The 20227-nt window shown below is 38.2% G+C and overlaps 1 protein-coding gene across 3 annotated transcripts in view; it reads right to left on the bottom strand.

Moving 5' to 3' along the window:
- Mlh3 (mutL homolog 3) overlaps positions 1–20227 on the bottom strand; it is a 41317-nt gene that overhangs the window by 19832 nt on the left and 1258 nt on the right. The window contains exons 2-7 of one of the 3 annotated variants that reach the window (XM_003472423.5): positions 16221–19559; positions 11486–11584; positions 10696–10784; positions 9921–10025; positions 8844–8916; positions 308–379 (exon numbers count right to left, since the gene is read on the bottom strand). In XM_003472423.5, the coding sequence (XP_003472471.1) occupies positions 308–379; positions 8844–8916; positions 9921–10025; positions 10696–10784; positions 11486–11584; positions 16221–19500 (3718 nt within the window). In that variant the 5' untranslated portion in view covers positions 19501–19559. Of the gene's footprint in view, positions 1–307; positions 380–8843; positions 8917–8939; positions 9804–9920; positions 10026–10695; positions 10785–11485; positions 11585–16220; positions 19560–20227 lie in introns of those variants that run through there. The other 2 variants (XM_003472425.5, XM_063241257.1) reach the window with 2 other exon arrangements.

The following is a 20227-nucleotide window of genomic DNA, read 5'->3' as shown; positions in this document are numbered from 1 at the left end:
CATAATAATCTATTTGGCTTTCTGAGCTGATGAACTGTGGAGAAGGCACACCAAGATGACATGGGCATATGGAAAGGCAACTTTATCACTGTTAGCCCAATTCAATAAATACGCAGCAAACATGCCTTTGACCATGTACACAAAACCCACTTGTTTCAATTGGTAAATGAGCTAGTACATTCAGTCAGTTATAATGCAAGCTGAACTAGAGGACTTTTTAAATCCATCTTGTCTCTTAACAGGTACAGCGAGGAACACTACTTCTGCCGGAGTGTCAAATCTCTTCCAGTCACAGGTAGTTCCTTACCAGCAATCAACTGTTCTAACCGAATGCGCTCATGGGCAGCATGCTGATCCACCAAGATTAATAGGTTTCCACCTATAAGATGATCAAGAGTTATTGAGGTATCAAATTGTCAGGTCAAACTTAAAATAAACATGTTGTGCAGAATCAAAAAGTCTTACTTAAATCTACTTAACATCATAACCATAAGAGAAAATACTTGAGCAGCAATGACTGTATCTTTATTTCCTAAAAAGTAAAAATGGAGAATACTTTTATCTGATAAAAAAAAACTAGTTCATTGGTGCTTCATTTATAAAACAAGATTAAAGTCTCAAATTTCTAATGTTTAAATACTGATTTTGATTTATTAACTCAACTTGAAGGCAATGAAGAATTGTTAGACATTGTTATAATAGGCTGATGTTGATTTGCAAGGTATTCTGAAACTCCTGAAGAATTCACTTCTTGTACACTTTAGATCAGAGACCAGGAATTTTTTCTGTGAAAGGGCAGAGAAAATATTTCAAGCTTTTTGAGCCAAATGTTTCCTGTCATGACTACTCAAGTGTTCATGTTGAGCCAAAGCAGCCACAGACAGACACTATGTGAAAACTGCATCTGTGTTCCAATAAAACTTTATTTTCATAGAAATAAGAATTTCACACAATTTTACCACATGGAGAAACATTCTCTTGTTTTTCTAACTATTTAGGAACATAAAGGCCATAATCTCCCTAACTATACACAACAGGCAGGGGCTAGGTTTGTCCACAACTACAGATGCTGCCTCAGACTTGGGCTTCGTTCACAGACTGTGAATCACTCTGATTCTGATGTAAACACAGCTCCTGACTTCAGAGGGTAATGCTGGCACACCACCTCTGCAATTCTCACAGACTGCTGGGTGATCCCACCTGCAGGTATCACTTGCAGTAGGGTTTTGGACTCTCAAGAACAACTCGGGAGTCAATGTCTGGACCCAAATAGCCACACCTATAATGGTGATCTCTTTCCCATGGACAGGACTGTATGATGTTGTACACATTTTAGGCTTATAATTTTATTACTTTTGGCTGAAAGGTTGACTTTACTGCTACTGATTATATTGAACTAGTTATTCCTTGAATTTGATCAAAATAAATAATGCTTATTTTATTGTGGCCTGAAAGCTTAGGGCTTAAAGGAAAATAAAGAAAACAAATTTTCTAACAGCATGTTCAACAACAAGAACAGCTTCTAAAATGTTGAATTTTAAATTCCTTTGAGAGTAGAAGGAGTTGCAGTTGTTGTGATGAATATTGAACATCTTGTGTGGGCAAAGCAATGGAATAAATCGTAACTGGGAGAGACTTGCTTCAAACTGGAAACTTGACCTAGTGTGAATTACCAAAAATCAGAGGACCTCTGAAATCAAGTCTGCACCTGACTCACAGAATGGTTTATCTTTTCATTTTCTACAATGTTCATGACATTTTTCATTCCTCGAATGAAACAGAACACAGAATGTAATTTACTCATGACAGAAGCTATAATTTTAATATTCCAACACAAACCCCCCCCCCCTGCATGCCCACCACCATCAGGAGGCTTGCCTCCAGCAGGCAGCCAACTAGGGAAAAACAGCCAGATATGCTGTGTGTGTCTGCAGACCTTTGGAGGTGCTTGCTTCCTGTGGATAGCTAATGCAGAATAGAAAACCACACAGGTGTGCCCCTGTGTGCCTGCCACCATGGTGTGTGTGTGTGGGGGGGTATCCCTGTGTAGCCACACAGGTTGAGAGAAGCCCCACCGCCAAGGCAATCAGGGAAGCCTCAGTACAGCTGCACAGGTCCAGGGAGACTTGCCCATGCCCCACTGCCTCTCTGGGACCCTGAATTTGGAGAAACCCAGGTGCTTGGTCCATTCCACCACACTGCAACAGGGCAGACAATGTGGGAAGTGCCTGGTAACCGGCTTGTTGGGAGGGACCCAAGAAAATGTCAAGACAAAGCAGCACAGAGCAATCTCAGACCTCCAGCCCACACAGAAAAGTCTGGGAAGTACAGTCATAGAAGAAAATGGAAGTCACACATCTGAAATCTCTGAGAGGAGAGCAACTGAAGTCAAGAAACAGCTTCATGGGGCTGGGGATTTAGTTCAGCGGCATAAGCATCTGCCTTGCAAGCAGGCGGTTGTGAGTTCGATCCCCGGTACCGATAAAAAGGAAAAAGAAAAAGAAGAGTAAAAAAAAAAAAAAAAAAAAAAGAAACAACTTCATGAAGCTGTAAGAGTAATCAGATCAGAAATACTATCTCAGGTAAAAGAAGAAATCACAGGGCTGGGGATTTAGCTCAGGGGCAAAAGCACCTGCTGAGCAAGTGTGAGATCGTGAGTTCGATCCCTGATTCAAAAAAAAAAAAAAAAAAAAAAAAAAACAAAGAAATCACAAGCACAATGAAAGAACTGCTGAGCATAGCTAAAGAAGACAAAGATTAAAAAAAAAAAAAAAAAAAAGAAGAGGAGCAGGTAGGGATTTAGCTCAGTGGCATAAGTGTCTGCCTGGCAAGTGCAAGGTCGTGAGTTCGATCCCGATACCATTAAAAAAAAAATGCACATAAGAAAATGATGGAAACCTTGAATGAACAATATAGGAAGGAATTACAATGTATGAAACAGATCCAAAGTACTATCCAAGAAATTAGAAACTCTATTGAAAGCTGAAAACCCATTTGAAAGAGACTGAAGATAAACATTCAGACCTTGAAAACAAGATTGCAGCTAGTGATCATGAAAGAAAAGATCCCTTAAAAATAACAAGGAGGGCCAGAGATTTAGCTCAGCAGTGTTAGCGCCTGCCTGGCAAGCCCAAGGTCCTGAGTTTGGTAGCTGGTACCAAAACAAAACAAAACAGACAAACAAACAAAAAACCTCGAAGAATTAAGAAATAACAATTCAACAGCTGCAAGGTGATGCAAAGAAAAATTTAAGAATGCTAAGTGTCAGTGAAAAAGTAGGCATCAACACAGATGACATAAAGAGACTATTTACAGAAGTGACAGCAGACAACTTCCCAAGCATGGGAAAAAGACCTGACATACAGGTAAGTGAGGCATATGGGACTCCAACTACCCATAACCGAAATAAATCTACACCCAGACATATAATAATCAGATCCCAGAAATTCAGCACAAAAACAGAATATTAAAGGCTGTTGGAGAAAAGAAACAGATCACCTATAAAGGAAAACCCATCAGAATCATGGCAGACTTCTCAACACAAACCATCAACTCAAGAAGAGTTTGGAGTGAAGTGTTTCAAATCCTGAAAGAAAACCACTTCCAACTCAGATTGATGTGCCCTGAAAAACTATCTTTCTAAATTAATGGAAAAATAAGATACTTCCATGATAAAGAACAACTGAAAGAATTCATTACCACCAAACCGACCCTATAAAGAGCGCTGCAAGATATTCTAGAGAGGTAAGAATGACCATGGTTCTAGGAACAGCAGCAAAAGGGGATCACCAAACAGGGCAGGCAATGAAGGGGAAAAGCTGGGGGGCAAACAGCAGGAGGACAGCATGGCAGAGACGAGCCAAAGCATGCCGGTTGTAACCATTAATGTAGATGGCCTCAGTTCACTGATAAAAAGAAACACAAGGAGAGTGGATCAAAAAACAAGTCCCGGGGGCTGGGGATTTAGCTCAGCGGCATAAGCGCCTGCCTTGCAAGTAGGCAGTCGTGAGTTCGATCCCTGGTACTGATAAAAAAGAAACAAGTTCCATCAATATGATATATGTAAGAAACACATTTAACTCAAAATAAAATGCATAGACCGAAAGTCAAAGAAGAGAAAACAATGTTCCATGTGACAAGAAACTAGAAAAAAGCAGGGGTGGCTTGTCCATCAACTGCTCAGTGGCATATATGCCTGCCTAGCAAGTGCAAGGTCCTCAGTTTGATTCCCAGTACCAAAAAGAAAGAAAGAAATAAAAAAAAACCCAAAACCAAAATATATATATATATATCAAAACCATAGAATAGATTTAAAAGATATGGTATTTCCATACAATGGGAAGCTACTAAGCTGTAAAGAAGGATAATCTCAAGGCTCTTGTAGATAAATGGATGCAACCTGAGATAATGCTCACAGGTGAAATGGTTCCAACTTATATGGGTGATCATCGTATTAGTATAAAAAACTAAAGGAGAGGGGCTGGGGATTTAGCTCAGCGGCATAAGCGCCTGCCTTGCAAGCAGGCAGTCATGAGTTCGATCCCCAGTACCGATAAAGAAAAAAAGACAAAAAAAAAAAAGGAGTTACTAGGATGCACAGTGTACAAAAGATATTATGAAAGTGATAGGGAAGGAAATGTCTAAAAAGGGAAGGTGCAAACCATTGCTAATTTCCTATTACCTTATTTTGAATTCCTGTATTGTTTTCATCATTTCATCAGGTTTGGTTTTATTCTGTGTTGTCCTGTTTGATTTTATTGTGTCTGATGGTATGGACAGGAATTCTGAAGATAACAGAATATATTATGGTAGCCATTGTTGGTTTCCTATTATCTTGTTTTGAAGTTCTATAACACATACATTCTTCTGTTTTGATTGGTTTTGTTCTGTTTTGTTTTCATTTTATTATGTCTGATGGTATAGACAGCTATTTTGAAAAAAGCAAGAGACATTATGGTACCCATTGTTGATTTCCTATTTTTTGAAGTCCTGTATGACGTTCATTGTTCGGTCCTGATTAGCTTTATTCTGTTTTGATTTTATTCTTTTTTTTTTAAAAAAATATTCCAATACAACTGAATAGAAGCCTCGTGAAGGCAGAGATTTTTGTCTGTTGTCCAGTTGCGCATAAAAAAACTGTCTGGCACTTAGTGGATACTCAATAAATATTTATATAATAAAGGATTGAATTCTTATATTTTAGGGTGTGATAACTGAACAAACTGTATTTTATTATAGACAAAAACATGACATACAAATGCTAATATATGGCAGTAGTTTTTCACCATAATTTAAAAGAATAATATATAATTTGTCTATTATAATATATAATTTTGTCCATCAAAATTAAAGTAAGTCAATGTGAGGAATAGGTTGCATTTGAGACTTACAAATGGCAATAAAAATTCCTGAATTTCAATTTAGAAAAGTATGTTTACCTAAGAATATTGCTGTAGTCTATGTAAATCTTTCACCTTTTATTCAGAATAGTCTTTGATGGCATTTAGTTAATCCAATAATAATATAAAATCTCAAGAGAAATTTAAATAATCCTTTTTGCTTCTCTGAACATCTGCATATTCTATGGTTATGCCATCTTGAATGTTAGTAAAATAAGTGTTACTTGAAAACAAGCACTGGATACTGTGACAGTTGATCCAATAACTGTAAACAGCTACAAAGTGACTAACAGGTAGATAGTGTACACACATGGATACACTGGACACTGAGATAATTCACATCCAGAGCAGAGCGGAAGAGTGCAGAACAGAGTGAGATTTCATCAGGCTACTCAAAATGGTGTAAAATGTAAAACTTATGAACTGCTTATTTCTTTTTTCTTTTTTTACCAGTACCGAGGATTGAACTCACGACTGTCTGCTTGCAAGGCTGGCGCTTATGCCGCTGAGCTAAATCCCCAGCCCGAACTGCTTATTTCTAGAATTTTCCATTTAATATTTTCTCAACTGGGTTGACTACATGTAACTGAAACTGCAGAAAGCAAAACCACAGAAAGGCGGAGACTGCTCAAGATCCCCATCACAGGCCCGCCTTCTCCTCCAGGCTCTCCCGTCCATGTCAGATGCATGCACCTTGCCTTTGGGTCTGCATTAGCACCATCTCTTCTCTTAACAGCTCGCAGCTGCCAAAGTTTTATCTCCACTATCACTGAACAATTTTCGTCCTATTGCCTCAGCAGCATTTGGCCTGAAGTCTTGGCTTTGCAACATAATCTTCTGTTTTCTCTTTCTTTCTGTAGCTATTCTTTACAATATCCTCTGCTAGTTCATACTTTTCTATCTACTGTTGTTAAATGTTAGAATTACTCTAGATTCAGGATCTCTTCTCACTCCTCACTTTTCTTCAGGTGATAAAAATTATACCTAGGAAGCTGGACATGATGGTGCCTGCCTGTAATCCCAGCACTCTTAAGTGCTGAAGCAGGAGAATCTCAAGTTTGATCCCGAGACAATGTAGCAATTTATTGACACCCTGTTTCAAAATAACAAGTAAAATATGGGTGGGAGTTGTAGCTCAACGCCAATACACTGGATTCAAGCCAGGTATGGTGGCACACATTTGTAATTCCAGCAGTGTGGGAAGATGAGGCAAGAGGATCACAATTTGGAACCCAGCATAGGCAATTTAGTGGCTTATGGAGACACTGTTTCAAAATTAAAAAATAAAAAAATTGCTGAGTGCGGTGGTACACACCTGCAATCCCAGCATTTGGGAGGCTGAGGCATGAGGATCACCATGAGTCTGATCCCAGACTGGGCTACATAAGTGAGTTAAAGACCAGCCTGAACTACACAATGCGACCCCTAGGTTTAATCTTCTGTACTGAAAAGATAAACAAAATTTACAACAGGATTTCAATAACCAACTCTGTGCTGACAACTCAAATTTTTATCACCAGATCACTTTTCTGGTCTTCACATGTAATATCCAAGCACATTCCTGGCATTTCTTTTTGAGCATTTCAAAGAGACATTAGGATAAACTCATTATTTTCATGTTTCTAGCCTGCTACATCATCTGTCCAGTTATGGAGACCAGAAAACTAGGAGTCATCTTCAAAATGCCTCCTCCACATATGATCTGTCACCAAATCCTGTTGACTTTATCTTCTCAACATTTTCCCAATGTATTTGTTTCTCCTAAATTCCCCAGTTCCTAGGTACTGTACCATATTACAGTGTCCTTCAAACATGTCTCTAAAATTACTGGGAATCTGCCCCCACTTGAAATCCATTCTCTCCACTGCAATCAGAGCAATTTTTTCAAAATGCAATGTGACACATACCACTCCCCAAACAACATCAAAAATCAAATAATAAAAAATAAAAAACTTTCACTTGTTTCCAGTTGGCATCAGGATAATCAAAGCTTGTAACTGGCAGGTGTAGTGGTACACCCCTAAAACACTCAGGAAGGTGAGACAGGAAGATCACAGCACGTTCAAGGCCTTGTCTACACACTGAGTTCAAGGAAGCCTGAATTACACAGCAAGATCCTGTCTCCAAACACAAAAATAAAACAGACTTGTAACTCGCACAGAAGATCTAGTTTCTCCTTATTTCTCTAGCCTCATCTCCAGTTGTACTTACCCTGCTTTTGCTCATGAAAGGGGAGAAAAATCACAAACTATATGTTATTTCCTCTTTTCTGTCCTACTTAACTTGTACTTACACTTTTGATATCATTTTACGAAGAATGCTTCTTTGGCCTCCCTGACAAAATAGGTTTTCCTAGTGACTTCTAATTCTTCTTCCTAATAAAAGCTACAATTAAAAGTTTATGTGTTTGTACAATTGCTTCTCCTGCATGTCTATATTTTCCCATCATTGTATTCCTAAGGTGTGGTATAGTAACTAGCAAAAAATAGACACTCAATAAGTGTTGATTGGCCAGGAGTGGTGGTGCATGCCTGTAATCCCAGCACTTGGGAGGCTGAGGCAAGATTTCTGTGAATTTGAGGTTAGCCTGAGGTACAAAGTAAGTTCAAGGCCAGCCTGAACTGCATAGTGAAACCTGGCCTCCAAAAGACAGAAAAACAAAAAAAGTGTTGAAAGAGTTAATATTATATACCAAGTATTTCTGTTTGATTAAAGCAAGCCACTAAAAAATTCTAAATAATTCTTGACAGACCTACCAGAGTTCATTATCTTAACATTCTATTATTATACAAAAAGAACATAAAAAATATTATTAAAGGTCAGGTTTGGTGACACATGTCTACAATCCCAGTTCTCAGGAGCCTGAGACAGGAGGATCACCATGAATTCCAGGCAGTCAAGCATTCATAGTGAGTTTGAGACCAGCCTACACTATACAGTGAGACCCTAACTAGAAAAATAAATAAATACATAAAACATGCCCAGTGTGGTGGCATATACCTGTAACCCCAGCACTTGGAGAACTGCTATGAGTTCAAGGCCAGCCTGGACTACACAGTGAGTTCAAGGCCAGCCTCCACTACATAGTGAGACCCTGCCTTTAAAAAATAAAAACAAAAGCAAACAAACAACAAAATCCTAATCAATCAATCAAAAATAAAAGGATGAAACATCAACAGGTCAACAACACAATTCAAAGAATAAACAATAAAATTTCACCTTTGACCACTCCCAATTTCACAGCCAACGTATATCGTATGTATATGTATATATATATATATATGTACATAAAACCAAATGTATTTTAAAATTGTTTCATAATATTCTTAGATTGACTTTTCTTAATCTGAATCATTGAGACTACACGATCTATCAAAAATAACCTTAAAAGAAGGTTATCAGAAGATGAATCAGCTCATTAATTTGGCTAAACTCTAGTCTTACCTCCTTCGCTATTCTCTTCAGTCTTAGTGCTCATTAAACAGGCAATAAACTTGTTATCCACTTGCTGGAGAACCTGCATACATTCAAAAAGGGGTATAACACTAAATAAAATTGGCAAATGCTTATCTGCATAGAAAATTGCACTTAACAGTTGTTTGCATTATAGTGTTCATGTCTGAGACTGAGATAAAGTGACTGAGCCTGAAGGAGCCCTCCGTAAGGATGAAAAAATGTTTGAGTTGGGCTGGGAACACAGCTTAGTGGGAGAGCACTAGTAGCATGTCGGTGGTCAATTCCCATATAGGTGATGGGAAAAAGCACCTAAGTACATAAGGCTCCCTGAAACCCTGCAGTTAATACTCAGGGTATTAACACCCAGGGTAGTAACGGAACATGTCAATCTGGGATTTCTAAACCTTGTAGCTCCAAACAAGAGAATTAGATTTAAAAGGGCACTGTTGCACAGTTAAGGACAACAATGCCTTTTTTTTTTAAGACCAAGTCTCACTATATAGCTTAGGCTGGCCTTGAACTCATTATGTAGCCAGGCTGGCCTCAAACTCACAGTGATCCTCCTGCCTCAGCCTCCCAAATACTGGGATTAGAGGGATGTGCTTCTACATTTGGCCTATAAGTTATTATAAAATACAAAGTTAACATAATCCTCTGCAGAGATAAATCCACAATTCTTGAAACTGTAAGCCTGAATCCATAATTCATTCTCTTCAAACCTGCTCACACTGAGTATTCTTAAAAAAAAGAAAAACATTTAAAAAAAAAAATTTCTGGGGCTGGGGATTTAGCTCAGCGTCATAAGCGCCTGCCTTGTAAGCAGGCAGTCGTGAGTTCGATCCCTGGTACCGATAAAAAAGCAAAAAGACAAAAAAAATATATAAAAAAAAAATTTCTTTCTTTGCAGTTATACTTAATGTTTGCTTTTTCTTCTGATGATAAAAGTTCCTGCAAGTTAAAAAAAAAAAAAAACACATTCCTTGATCAATGTAGTCTTTATCATTAAATCCAATTTCCAAGAGTTAGTCTAGCTTTGGTTTCACAGATTGCAAAGTCAATTTTTACCTGCATTGAGTGAATCATTTCTTTGGTGAAACGATAGGGATACAAGATGTTGTGAATTTTAACTGCTAAGCTCTCAGCCTGGCCACTGCTTACGTCAACAGCAACCTAGAAAGACCCAGCAAAACATAAGTTAAATTTTAAGATTTATATTTGCAAACTGTTTTATCAAAGACCTCAGAGTTCTTTAAAAATGTTCTTTCATATAACCTAGTAAAGGCTGGTTGAATTTGGGGAACATAAAGATTCAAAAGGCTCTAAAAACAGTTTTAACTAGTGATTTCTGTTTATAAACAAAATTACTGAGAAAAACCAATACTGCTTTAGAATAACTAGCCTATGCTGCATGATTGAGTCCGGAAAGACATTTTAACTGAAGACTCTGTAGTCAAACACTCATCTATTGCATGGCCTCATTATACACAAAGTACACTGTGTGATACCACACTGAGGCGAGAACATGACCCAGGCCCAGTAATGAACTGTTCCTCCAGTAGAGTCACTACTTTGTCTAATGGTAACATTTTTATCATCACTCTGAATATTTTACTGAAGCTGTGACTCAGGGCAAACGCATTCTCTTCTCACACACTAAACATACACATTCAATCCAAAATGCCTAAAATGTTCATTCCTTCTGTGTACATTAAACATAAATTTCCAGATAAGTTATTTGGAAACATGCCTAATTTTAGTCACAATTACAACAGGCCCTACCTGGCTTAAATGAGGTTCAAATTTTAAAATAACGGGCAAAGAAAATTTGCTGCAAACCTACCTCTGGGTAGCGGGCAAATACTGGATTTTCCCACTCTGAAAACAAAGACTGAAGTGATTCATTACCAACAACAGCTTCATTCACAGCATCTAGGACAAAGTGGACAGGTAAGGCAGGCATCAGGAGCCCCAAGGAAATAAAAGGAATGGCCTCTCTGGCTGGCCGTGGTCTACAGAACAAAGACCAGACTCATTGCTCTTATATCCTATAAATGTTCAGGCTTTGCTGTACTGTATTGTTAAGTTGTGATGTTATTTTTTCAACTAGAGTTGATGACTGTACCTTCTGACATTACAGCTTTTCTCCAAACTGTTATCTAAAGATAATTCAGAATACAGGTCCGGAAGAAGCTATGGCTCAAATTAGTAAACTTACTGCCATTAGGTAAAAATATGACTTACCTGTTTGTTATTATTCTACCTTACCTATTTTTTAAACAAAAAATAATAGATTTCATGTAGCTTTTCTCAGAGATTTTGGCTTAAATCAAGCTAATGCAATATGGAGTGGAACTTTAATCTTTAGAAGTAAGACATATTTCCCACTCATAAGACACCACAGACTATGCACAGTCACCAGCACTGACCTCAAGTCTGGAAAAGTAGTTTCTGATCTAAATGCAGGCACTGAATTACTTAGTTCTGGTGTTAAATAGGGCCGTGGGGAATTCCTGGCTCCAGTGAAGCACAGCTGGCACTGATCAAGCTTAATAACGCAACGTGCTCTGTTTTTCGCATTAGGTGGTACAGTGTGTACTAGGTGTTCCTGCAGTCTCTGATCTTGCTCCCACCTGTGTTATTCTGTCTCATCAAAATCTTCTCTCCCCGAGTTCTTGGAAGGAAAGGAAGAACCAGGTCACTTCTAAAAGGATGACACCTGTACTGAGACCCTAAATATATAAAAAAGAAAAACCTAGAAATTTGAACTCAACATACAAATAAAAGGTTAAAAATTAAATTACATAAAATCTCCACAAACCAAATGAACACATAAAACAGCTATTATACAGGAGATCAAGAACCAGACTTTCTTTAATGAAATTAATCTTCTAAATTATGAATCTGCATTAATGCTTAGTCTCATTATCCCTTTACTCCAATCGAATGAAGATCCAGACTAGGTCAGTGATACAGTGGGGGGCAGTTTGGTATGGGGGAACATTTGGCAATTTCTTGAGACATTCTTTGTTATCAAGAGTTAGGTGAAGGATGCTAATGGGATCTAAATAGATAAAGGACAGGGACAATATTACATGTCCTACAATTCCTAGGACAAAATCTGTAAGAATTAGAGAAACCCTGTGCAAGACATATAGCGGTCTTGAGTCACACAATACTTGATATAACCTTCACAAATTCCCTATTTATATGTATCTCTCTTATCCCCAATATACTGTACTACAGTTTTATACACTAGACAATAACATTTATCTTATATCATGATTTTATTTACACAGTTGTCTCCTATAATAGACTGTAAAGTGCTTAAAGCAAAGTCAGTTTATCTGCAATGTGGCAACATCCATCAGAGAGTGACAATCACAAACACTGAAAGAATACATCGTAAAATGAATGAATGAAAAGTTCTCAGTTTAGCCAGGCATGGCGACATACATCTGTAATTCCAGCACTTGGAAAGCTGAAGCAGGAGGACTGCCAAGAGCTCAAGGCCACCTGGGGCTACCCAGTAAGTTCAAGGCCAACCTGAATTACACTGTAAGACTTTATCTCCAGAAAAAACAAAACAAAACAAAAACCTCTTAATTCAAACTCCAAAGTGTGGTACAGCTCTGCTCAAAACTCCACATCTCTGACGGATGATTAGGTTTGAGTTTTAGAAATAATGCTGACTATGACAGGTTTGAAGAGGAACAAAATGTGGTGAAGCTATTATTTCAAAATGATAGATGCATGGACAAAAACTGAAGAGAAAAATTAAAAACTTGTTAAGGTGTGAGGTAAAATAAGGTTGAATAAGTGGTAATAGGAAGGACTGAGTTACAGATATTCCTAAAAGACAAAATTTTCAGTTTTTGGACTTGACTTTTCTTTAAAATTACTTTTTTAAAAATTACCCTCTCAGGGCTGGGGATTTAGCTCAGCGACATAAGCACTTGCCTTGCAAGCAGGCGGTCGTGAGTTCGATCCCTGATACTGATAAAAAGAGAAAAAAAAATTACCCTCTCTGTACAACAAAAGTATCTCTAGTAATTTATCTCATATAATCTTTTTTTTTTTTTTTTTTTTTTTTTTTTTGGTACCGGGGATTTATGCCACTAAGCTGAATCCTCGGCCCCTCATATAACATTTTTATGCATGGGTCAAATATGCCCTAATGTCTTACTGTATGTAAGCCACTTCCAGAAAAGCACCATTTCATGTGAATGGAGGTTAATGAAGAGTCACTTTTTCTTTTCTTGTCTTGTCTTGCTTTGTTTTTCTGTTTTTTGCTACTAGGAATTAAACTCAGGACCTTGCACTTGCCAGGCAGGTGCTGTGCCAGTGAGTTATATCCCCAGCTCCAAGAGTCACTTTTTCATGGAATTTGTTTCTATACCAAAGGTATTTTTCACTGAGAAAATATGAGTTAACATACCTCAGAATTCATTACAAGATACGCTAATCCAGAGCATGGAGTGGACCGAAGTGTTTTAAACATCTAGATTTATTTAAGAAGAGCAGATGTTTATGTTGAGTAGGGCAACTAGAATTTCCCCCTTTGTTTTAGCAACAACAATCTCAGTTTAATGTAAGCTAGTTAATTTCTGGCACCATATCAGAAGCAGCTGCATTTCATAAGATGAGGCACTGGTGCCATAGATTTACCTTTGAGAAGCATTCAGTACAAATCAGTACAAAAAACGAACTAGATTGCAAAACACATAATGTTGTTTTAAGAGTGACTTGATAGTCTCAAGAGTAATACTGGAAAGGGTTTTCTCCTCTTGCTGAATACTTAGAATGTTACAGCACTAATTACATTTTCACAAGGAGAAAAGTGAAAATCATTGAAAGGTCTTATTTAACTTTAAATAAGTCAAAGCATCCCAGTATAGAAACTTACTTTAAGAAGAAATCCATGTTGATTTGAAATTACAGTCATATGACTGACATTCTTTTGTATTATTCAACACTTTTAATATAGATGCAGATTTAATGTTTATCTTCCTAGTACAAAGCCAAGATATAGCCACACGAGAATCACCTTTACTATCTCCCAATATCTGGCTCTCAACACATTGCCAAAACAATGTCACTTTTAACACTGACTGAGACCTGGGGACCTAGAGTCCTAGTCTAGGTGCTGATGTAGCTTTGGATTAGGATCTAAAAGCCACAACACTGTTCTCCTCAATAGCACCTTCATAATCAATCAAGTGGATTACCTACGCACCATAATAAAGTACATTTGATAAGTGTAGTTATGAAAGTATGTACTTAGCCTTTATTTTGAAAAATTTATGGTCAAGTCCTTCTTTCTGGAAAAAGTTCATAAAATACAACTGCATTAAGCCATGGATTTTACTGGAAAACCTAGGATGATTACAGATCATTCTAGCCTTTAGTACAGGAGCTACAGAAAGAAAGTTGCACTGACTTTAAAGACAAATTTCTAAGAGAGTTGTGTATTTGGGAAGGGGGAGAAATGGGGCTGGGAGCACTGTGGATCTTCTCAGTTTTAAATAGCACCTTTCTCATTAAAAGGACTCTTTTGCCTTCCCTCTTCCTCAGGTGTCTTTAAAAATGCAGTGAAAATGGACCTCTTCCCTTTCGTGGTTATTGCTGAAGCCACAGCAGTCAAAACATTCAGTCTTTTTGTGTCTTTGGATTGAAGCATTTCGGTGCACCCCGCCCCCCCCCAGATTTCCAGGAAGATTATGCCTTCCCCTCTTTCTACAGAGCTGAGACAGAAATCCAATGCTCAATCTATGCCCATCTGAAAGGATGAAGAGATTCAGGTTGTGTGAGGACACTAGAAAGGTCATAAAGGTCAGCACACTGGCAAAGTAGTTTAGATTTACAGGAAAAAATATGTCATCTACACTGAATGGGAACAGCAGGAAAAGGCAAACTGTCCACGTGGGCATTTGCCCCAGCAAGATGGTTATCACCAGGCTAAAACTGGACAGAGACTGCAAAACCATCCCTGAATGAAAAGCCAAACCTCCTCAAGGAGGAAAGGAAAAGTGCAAATATAAGGAAGAAACAACTGAGAAAAGGCAGGAATAAAGTCCTGTCATACATAACAAATTCATTAAAAACTGCTAAAATGAAAAAAAAAATACAATGAATGTTTAAGGTTTTTTTGTTTTTGTCTTTTTGAGACAGGGTCTCGCTATGCAGTTCAGGCTGGCCTTGAGCTCACTTTGTAGCCCAGGCTGGTCTCGAACTTGCAACAATCCTCCTGCCTCAGCCTCGCTAGTGCTGGGATTACAGGCATGAGCCACCACGCCCGGCTAATGTTTAAGTTTTTAAAATGTATTACAATGAAAGACATTACCATTAGGGCTAGGAATATGGCTCTGTGGCACAGTGCCTGCCTGGCAAGTACGAAGTTGTGAGTTCGAGTACCAGTACCAAAGGGGGAAAAAAAAGACATTACCATTAATCTTCCTCATTTTGTGCACATTTATCCCATCATTCTTGCCTCTTTCTAAGCAGCCCTGGAAGTCCTGTTTTGCGAGTACTGTTGCCTTAATGTCCTGAATTGATTTGAAACATTTACCTTTCATAATCATCTTGACTTTAGGGAAATGTCAGAAGTTGCACAATGCCAGATCTGCTGAAAAAGGACAGTTTTTACAGGCCCGCCTTTCCATCGGATGGCACTTGGCAGCAGCGTTCTCCATTTTGGGGAGGATTAACTTTTTTTTTTTTTTTTGGTGGTACTGGGAATCGAACTCTCAACCTTGCACTTGCAGGGCAGGCACTTATGCCACTGAGCTAAATCCCAGCCCTTGCATTCTCCATTTTAATCATACCTAATAAAAACACTCACAAAAGAGGATTTCCGGGGGGTAGGGATTTAGCTCAGCGGCATAAGTGCCTGCCTTGCAAGCAGGCAGTCATGAGTTCGATTCCTGGTACCGATGAAAAGGAAAAAGACAAAAAAAAAAAAAAACAAAAACAGGAAAAAAAAAAAAAAAAGAGGATTTCCAGAACTGCTTCAGAAAGTGGCAAGAACAATGGGATAAGTGTATGTGAAGGAGGGATTGATGGCAATGTTAATCTTTTACTGTGCTAAATTTTAAAATTTAAGCATTCAACGTGTATTTTGATCACCCCTTGTATATATACCCATACAAATATACACTTACATCTTTTATCAGTCTTTCATCGTATTTCTACATTCAATTAGTGCTGAACCTAAAAAAACTTCATTCACCATTATAAAGAAGTTTCATAATCAGTCTCCAAGTGGTGTGTCTGCTGAGATCATCTCTTTGAATAACATCACCTTACTCCTTGGACATTCTTCCCATCTTCAAAAGCATTTCCCGCCAGTGAACACGACATCGTACTTACCGTTCCCAAGGATGACATCCACAGCCATAGTTGTCAGATCTTTAGTACAAGCAGTCTGAACATCCTTTGGAGGAGCCACAAAAGTGCTAAGTCCGGTCATTTTGTTGACATAAACCATCCTTCCCAGGGCTACATCAAAATGCTGCTGCCAGTCGGAAGAACAGGTGTTTGATTCTTCTTTTTCAGAACAACTTCCTGTTTCAGAATCCTTACTGGGAGAACAAATTCTATTTTGGTCAACTGTGGTACTTTCTGCTGGACTTAACATTCTACAGGGAGAATCAGGACTTTCTATCCATTGCTCTGACGCTCTCATAAAAATATCTGCATCTTTAGTTACTGTGACATTGTTATAAGGTAACGCCAGAGGAGTTTCAGGTCTCACCAGGTTTTCTTCTATATTGCTGTTAAAATGTGTCTCACTGTCGTTACTGAAGGAATTATCCTGCATGGCAGAATCTGACACTGGGATGCCACTCTCTACTTTTTCATGCTCATTTTTAATTAACTGACAAGAATCTAGGGTTAACCTACTGCATAAGTCACTGTCTTTCCCACTGGGATCTGAATTTGGAAATTCATTAAAATGACTCATCATTTCCACTATTTGAGGCCCTTTTTCAGAACCCTTCAGTCTGGATAATTTAGAGGCTAGTGACTCAGGTGACTTCTCAACATCCAAAGGTTTTCTGTTAGCATGAAGTAACTCTGTTAGTGTTTCAGGACTTTCCCTCAAACAAGGCATCTGTTGTTCCAAACAATCCTCTTCTTTGAAGGGAAATTTTTCTGAGTACAGGATGTGACTTGCTGGTTGAAAACTGCTACTTGAATCATTATGCTGCACAGTGGTGATTTTACAAACATTAGAGTTGTCTAATGGGTTCTTGTCTGTCAGTGAAATGTCAGGTTCAACTTGAGGACTGAGACAGAGAGTGACTTCACTATTATTTTCCTCCATTTCTGTGGCCAGAGGGTTTTTAACCTTCCCATATAGTCTCTTAAACCTCTCTAAAGATCCTAGTTGTGAACTCAAGCATAGCTTTTTACGGACTATGGGTTTGGAAGAAGTAATCAATTTATCTGTTTTCTTACTATTTTTTGAGACAGATCTATGCCAAGGCAAAGAAGAAGATATATCAGGTAATAAACAACTTGTTTGTGCTTCTTCAGCACTTTTCTGAAAAACTGCAAAATTTTTGTAACTTGTCTGTCTGTTTGCTAGCCCGTAACTTGTGTTTGTTCTGCAAAAGTTTTGGTTAGGCAGGTGAGTAGATTTTTTACTTAAAGTGCTAGTTAAATCTTTGCTGTCTAGAGTCTCAATTGAGTGATCCATTCTGTTTCCAAATATTTCTTGGGCATTTGCAGGACCAGGTCGGACATAGTTTTTAAAGGAGTGTTCTGCTGCAGTTAATTTAATTGGCTCATTTTGTACAATGTGAGTTATAAAGCCAGTGGAACATAACTTAACTTCTCCGTAACTAAAAGTATTTATCCTTCCACAACTACTAGGCTCTGTTTTTTTCTTCTCTTTCTCTCTCTGTGCACTATGAGCTCTCAATGATGTTGGCCCAAAAGGCAGATGTTGGCGTTCCATTTGAGTAGCATCTTTAAGTCTCTCCAGTTGATTTTGAGTTTTGTTATTTTTCAGGATATTGGGAGTCATGTCACTAACAGTAGTACTTACTTTCTGTGTTTCTAGATCTGATTCACTCTCCTCGATGTAATGTTGTGTCTGACAAAGGCTTAGAAACATTTCTGAACTCTTTCCACATGGACTTTCTAAAGAGTTGCGTTCCAAGCAAGCTTTTTTATGTTTCTCGTTTTCTCTTAATTCTGATGTTTCAACTGTATCTTGTTCTAACATTCTTGATTCTAAGGAAGAGCTGTCTGTGTTGTATAAAGATAATTCTGTCATTTTACTGTGGCCCAGGCCATCTGATTCACAAGTGGACAAAGATGAGTCATCTGTCTCTTTTCTGATAGCTTGTGAATCCCTAGAATTCTGTGTGTTTATGGTTTCTATAGTAGCTTTTCTTTTCACAGCTTTTGATTGCAAATTAAACATTTCATAGGAATCTAAAATATTACTGCATGCTTCCTGGAAACTGTCTTGGTCAGGCTTCTCACCTGAGGACAGACGCTTCTGAAGAGTACTTCCAAATAAACTAAAATCATTATCTTCAGCAAATTCCTTAATGTCTTCGCCTGATAATTCCACAAATAATTTCTCTTGCTTTAAAAACATTTTCACTCCTTCCTGAACACAAATTAGGAGAGTATCCCAGTTCTGAAACTCAATCAGAGTTTTTGCTGGCTCCAGGCACACATCGTACTCACAAAACTGGCACTGCACGTTGACTACATATATCCCATGGAGTTCTGGTGTAGATCGATGCCGAGAACTTGAATTCATTTGCCTACTGGCACAGCCAATCTTTGGCTTGCATATAATACTTTCTTTTCTTAATAAAAAGTCGATGAGTTTATGCAACTTTGTCCTTAAAACTAGTCTTCTGTTCACAAACAAAAACTGCATATTCTTATTATAGTGTGCTTCAGAGCTGATATATCCACTAAGCTCAAACTCCTTGTATTTAAAATGTATTTCTTTTAACTTTTGGGACTTGCCCAATCCATAAATTTGACAAAATCGGGAACATATGTCTTTGGTCTTTGGGAGCTGAAGAACCATAGAACCAGAACCGTCGTTTCTCAGAGAGAAAGAAATGGAAGGGTGCATGAGTGAGAGAGCCTCTACCCTCTGCCTAACCTTCTCAAACTCCAGTCTAGGGTCCAGGCATTTTCTCCGTACAGGTAACTGGTAAAATAGGTTACATACTGTTACTGTTGTCCCTGCACTTGGTCTAGTCAAGTCAGCTTCACATGCTTTCAGGGCTTTTCCATTCTGAAACAGTTTCACAAATGTTTTCATTGTCCCGTTTGTCTTGGATGAAATTTCCACAGCGCTGGCCATGTCAGCTATACTTGCCAAGGCCTCCCCTCGGAAACCATAAAACCTTGGGCTCTCCAAGTCCTGTACTGAGTGGCACTTACTCGTGAAGTAGCGATTTCCCACCTTGTCTATATCATCACTCCCCATCCCAAATCCATTGTCTACCACTTGGACTTGGAAAGTTTCCATGTTCACCCTGATGGCCACACATTTTGCTTCAGCATCAATACTGTTGAGGGCAAGTTCCTCAACACACTGGCCCAAGGAGTTTATGGCCAAACCAGAACGCAATTTGGCTTTTACTTCCACTGACAAGCACTTGATCATGGCAGGTAGAAAGGTGGTGAGAATGCCAGCAACTGGTTTCCTTCTCTGGAAATAATGGCCTATGGGAAGAAAAAGTCACACAGCATTACCTTTTCTCTCACTACTATGAAGAAATACTATTTGAGCTAAATAAAACCTTTTATTAAGCCAATTTATGAACCAAACAACATAAAACCAAATTATACTTCTAATTTCTAAGCAGATCACACAACTCATACTTGATATAACAAATTTAACGTACAAAGCAGCACTCATAATTTCATAATTTTCACTGCTCCTTTCTAAACTCCTCATGCCCTGTAGTGAAATCATAATTACACTTGACATTGACCCACAAAGACAGTATGTGAAACTCTAACCACTTTACCAAAAACAGATGCCTAAATTAAATTCAGCTAAGAAACATTAGCTAGAAATTATTCATGAAAAAAAGCCCAAGCTAGTTTCATAACATTTATACATTACACAATAACCATGACTTTTAGAAAAACTTATAATGAAGTGCTAGCACACTATAAAATAGGAAGATGGAAGCAATATGAAGAAAGAAAAAAGACAAATTCTTCTATGAAGCAGTGATAGGGATTAAGAGATTATATGGGGCTGGAGGTATAGCTCAGCAGCACAGCACCTGACTAGCAAGCACAAGCTCTTGAGTTTGATTCGCAATACCAAAAAGAGAGACAGAGACAGATTATACCATTGGTTAACTGTAGTTGCTTCAGGG

Source organism: Cavia porcellus, unplaced genomic scaffold (assembly GCF_034190915.1).
Source record: "Cavia porcellus strain 051 isolate PalLab524CR breed Dunkin Hartley unplaced genomic scaffold, mCavPor4.1 scaffold_31, whole genome shotgun sequence".
Taxonomy (NCBI): Eukaryota; Metazoa; Chordata; class Mammalia; order Rodentia; family Caviidae; genus Cavia; species Cavia porcellus.
This window is presented reverse-complemented; position numbering and strand designations above follow the sequence as displayed.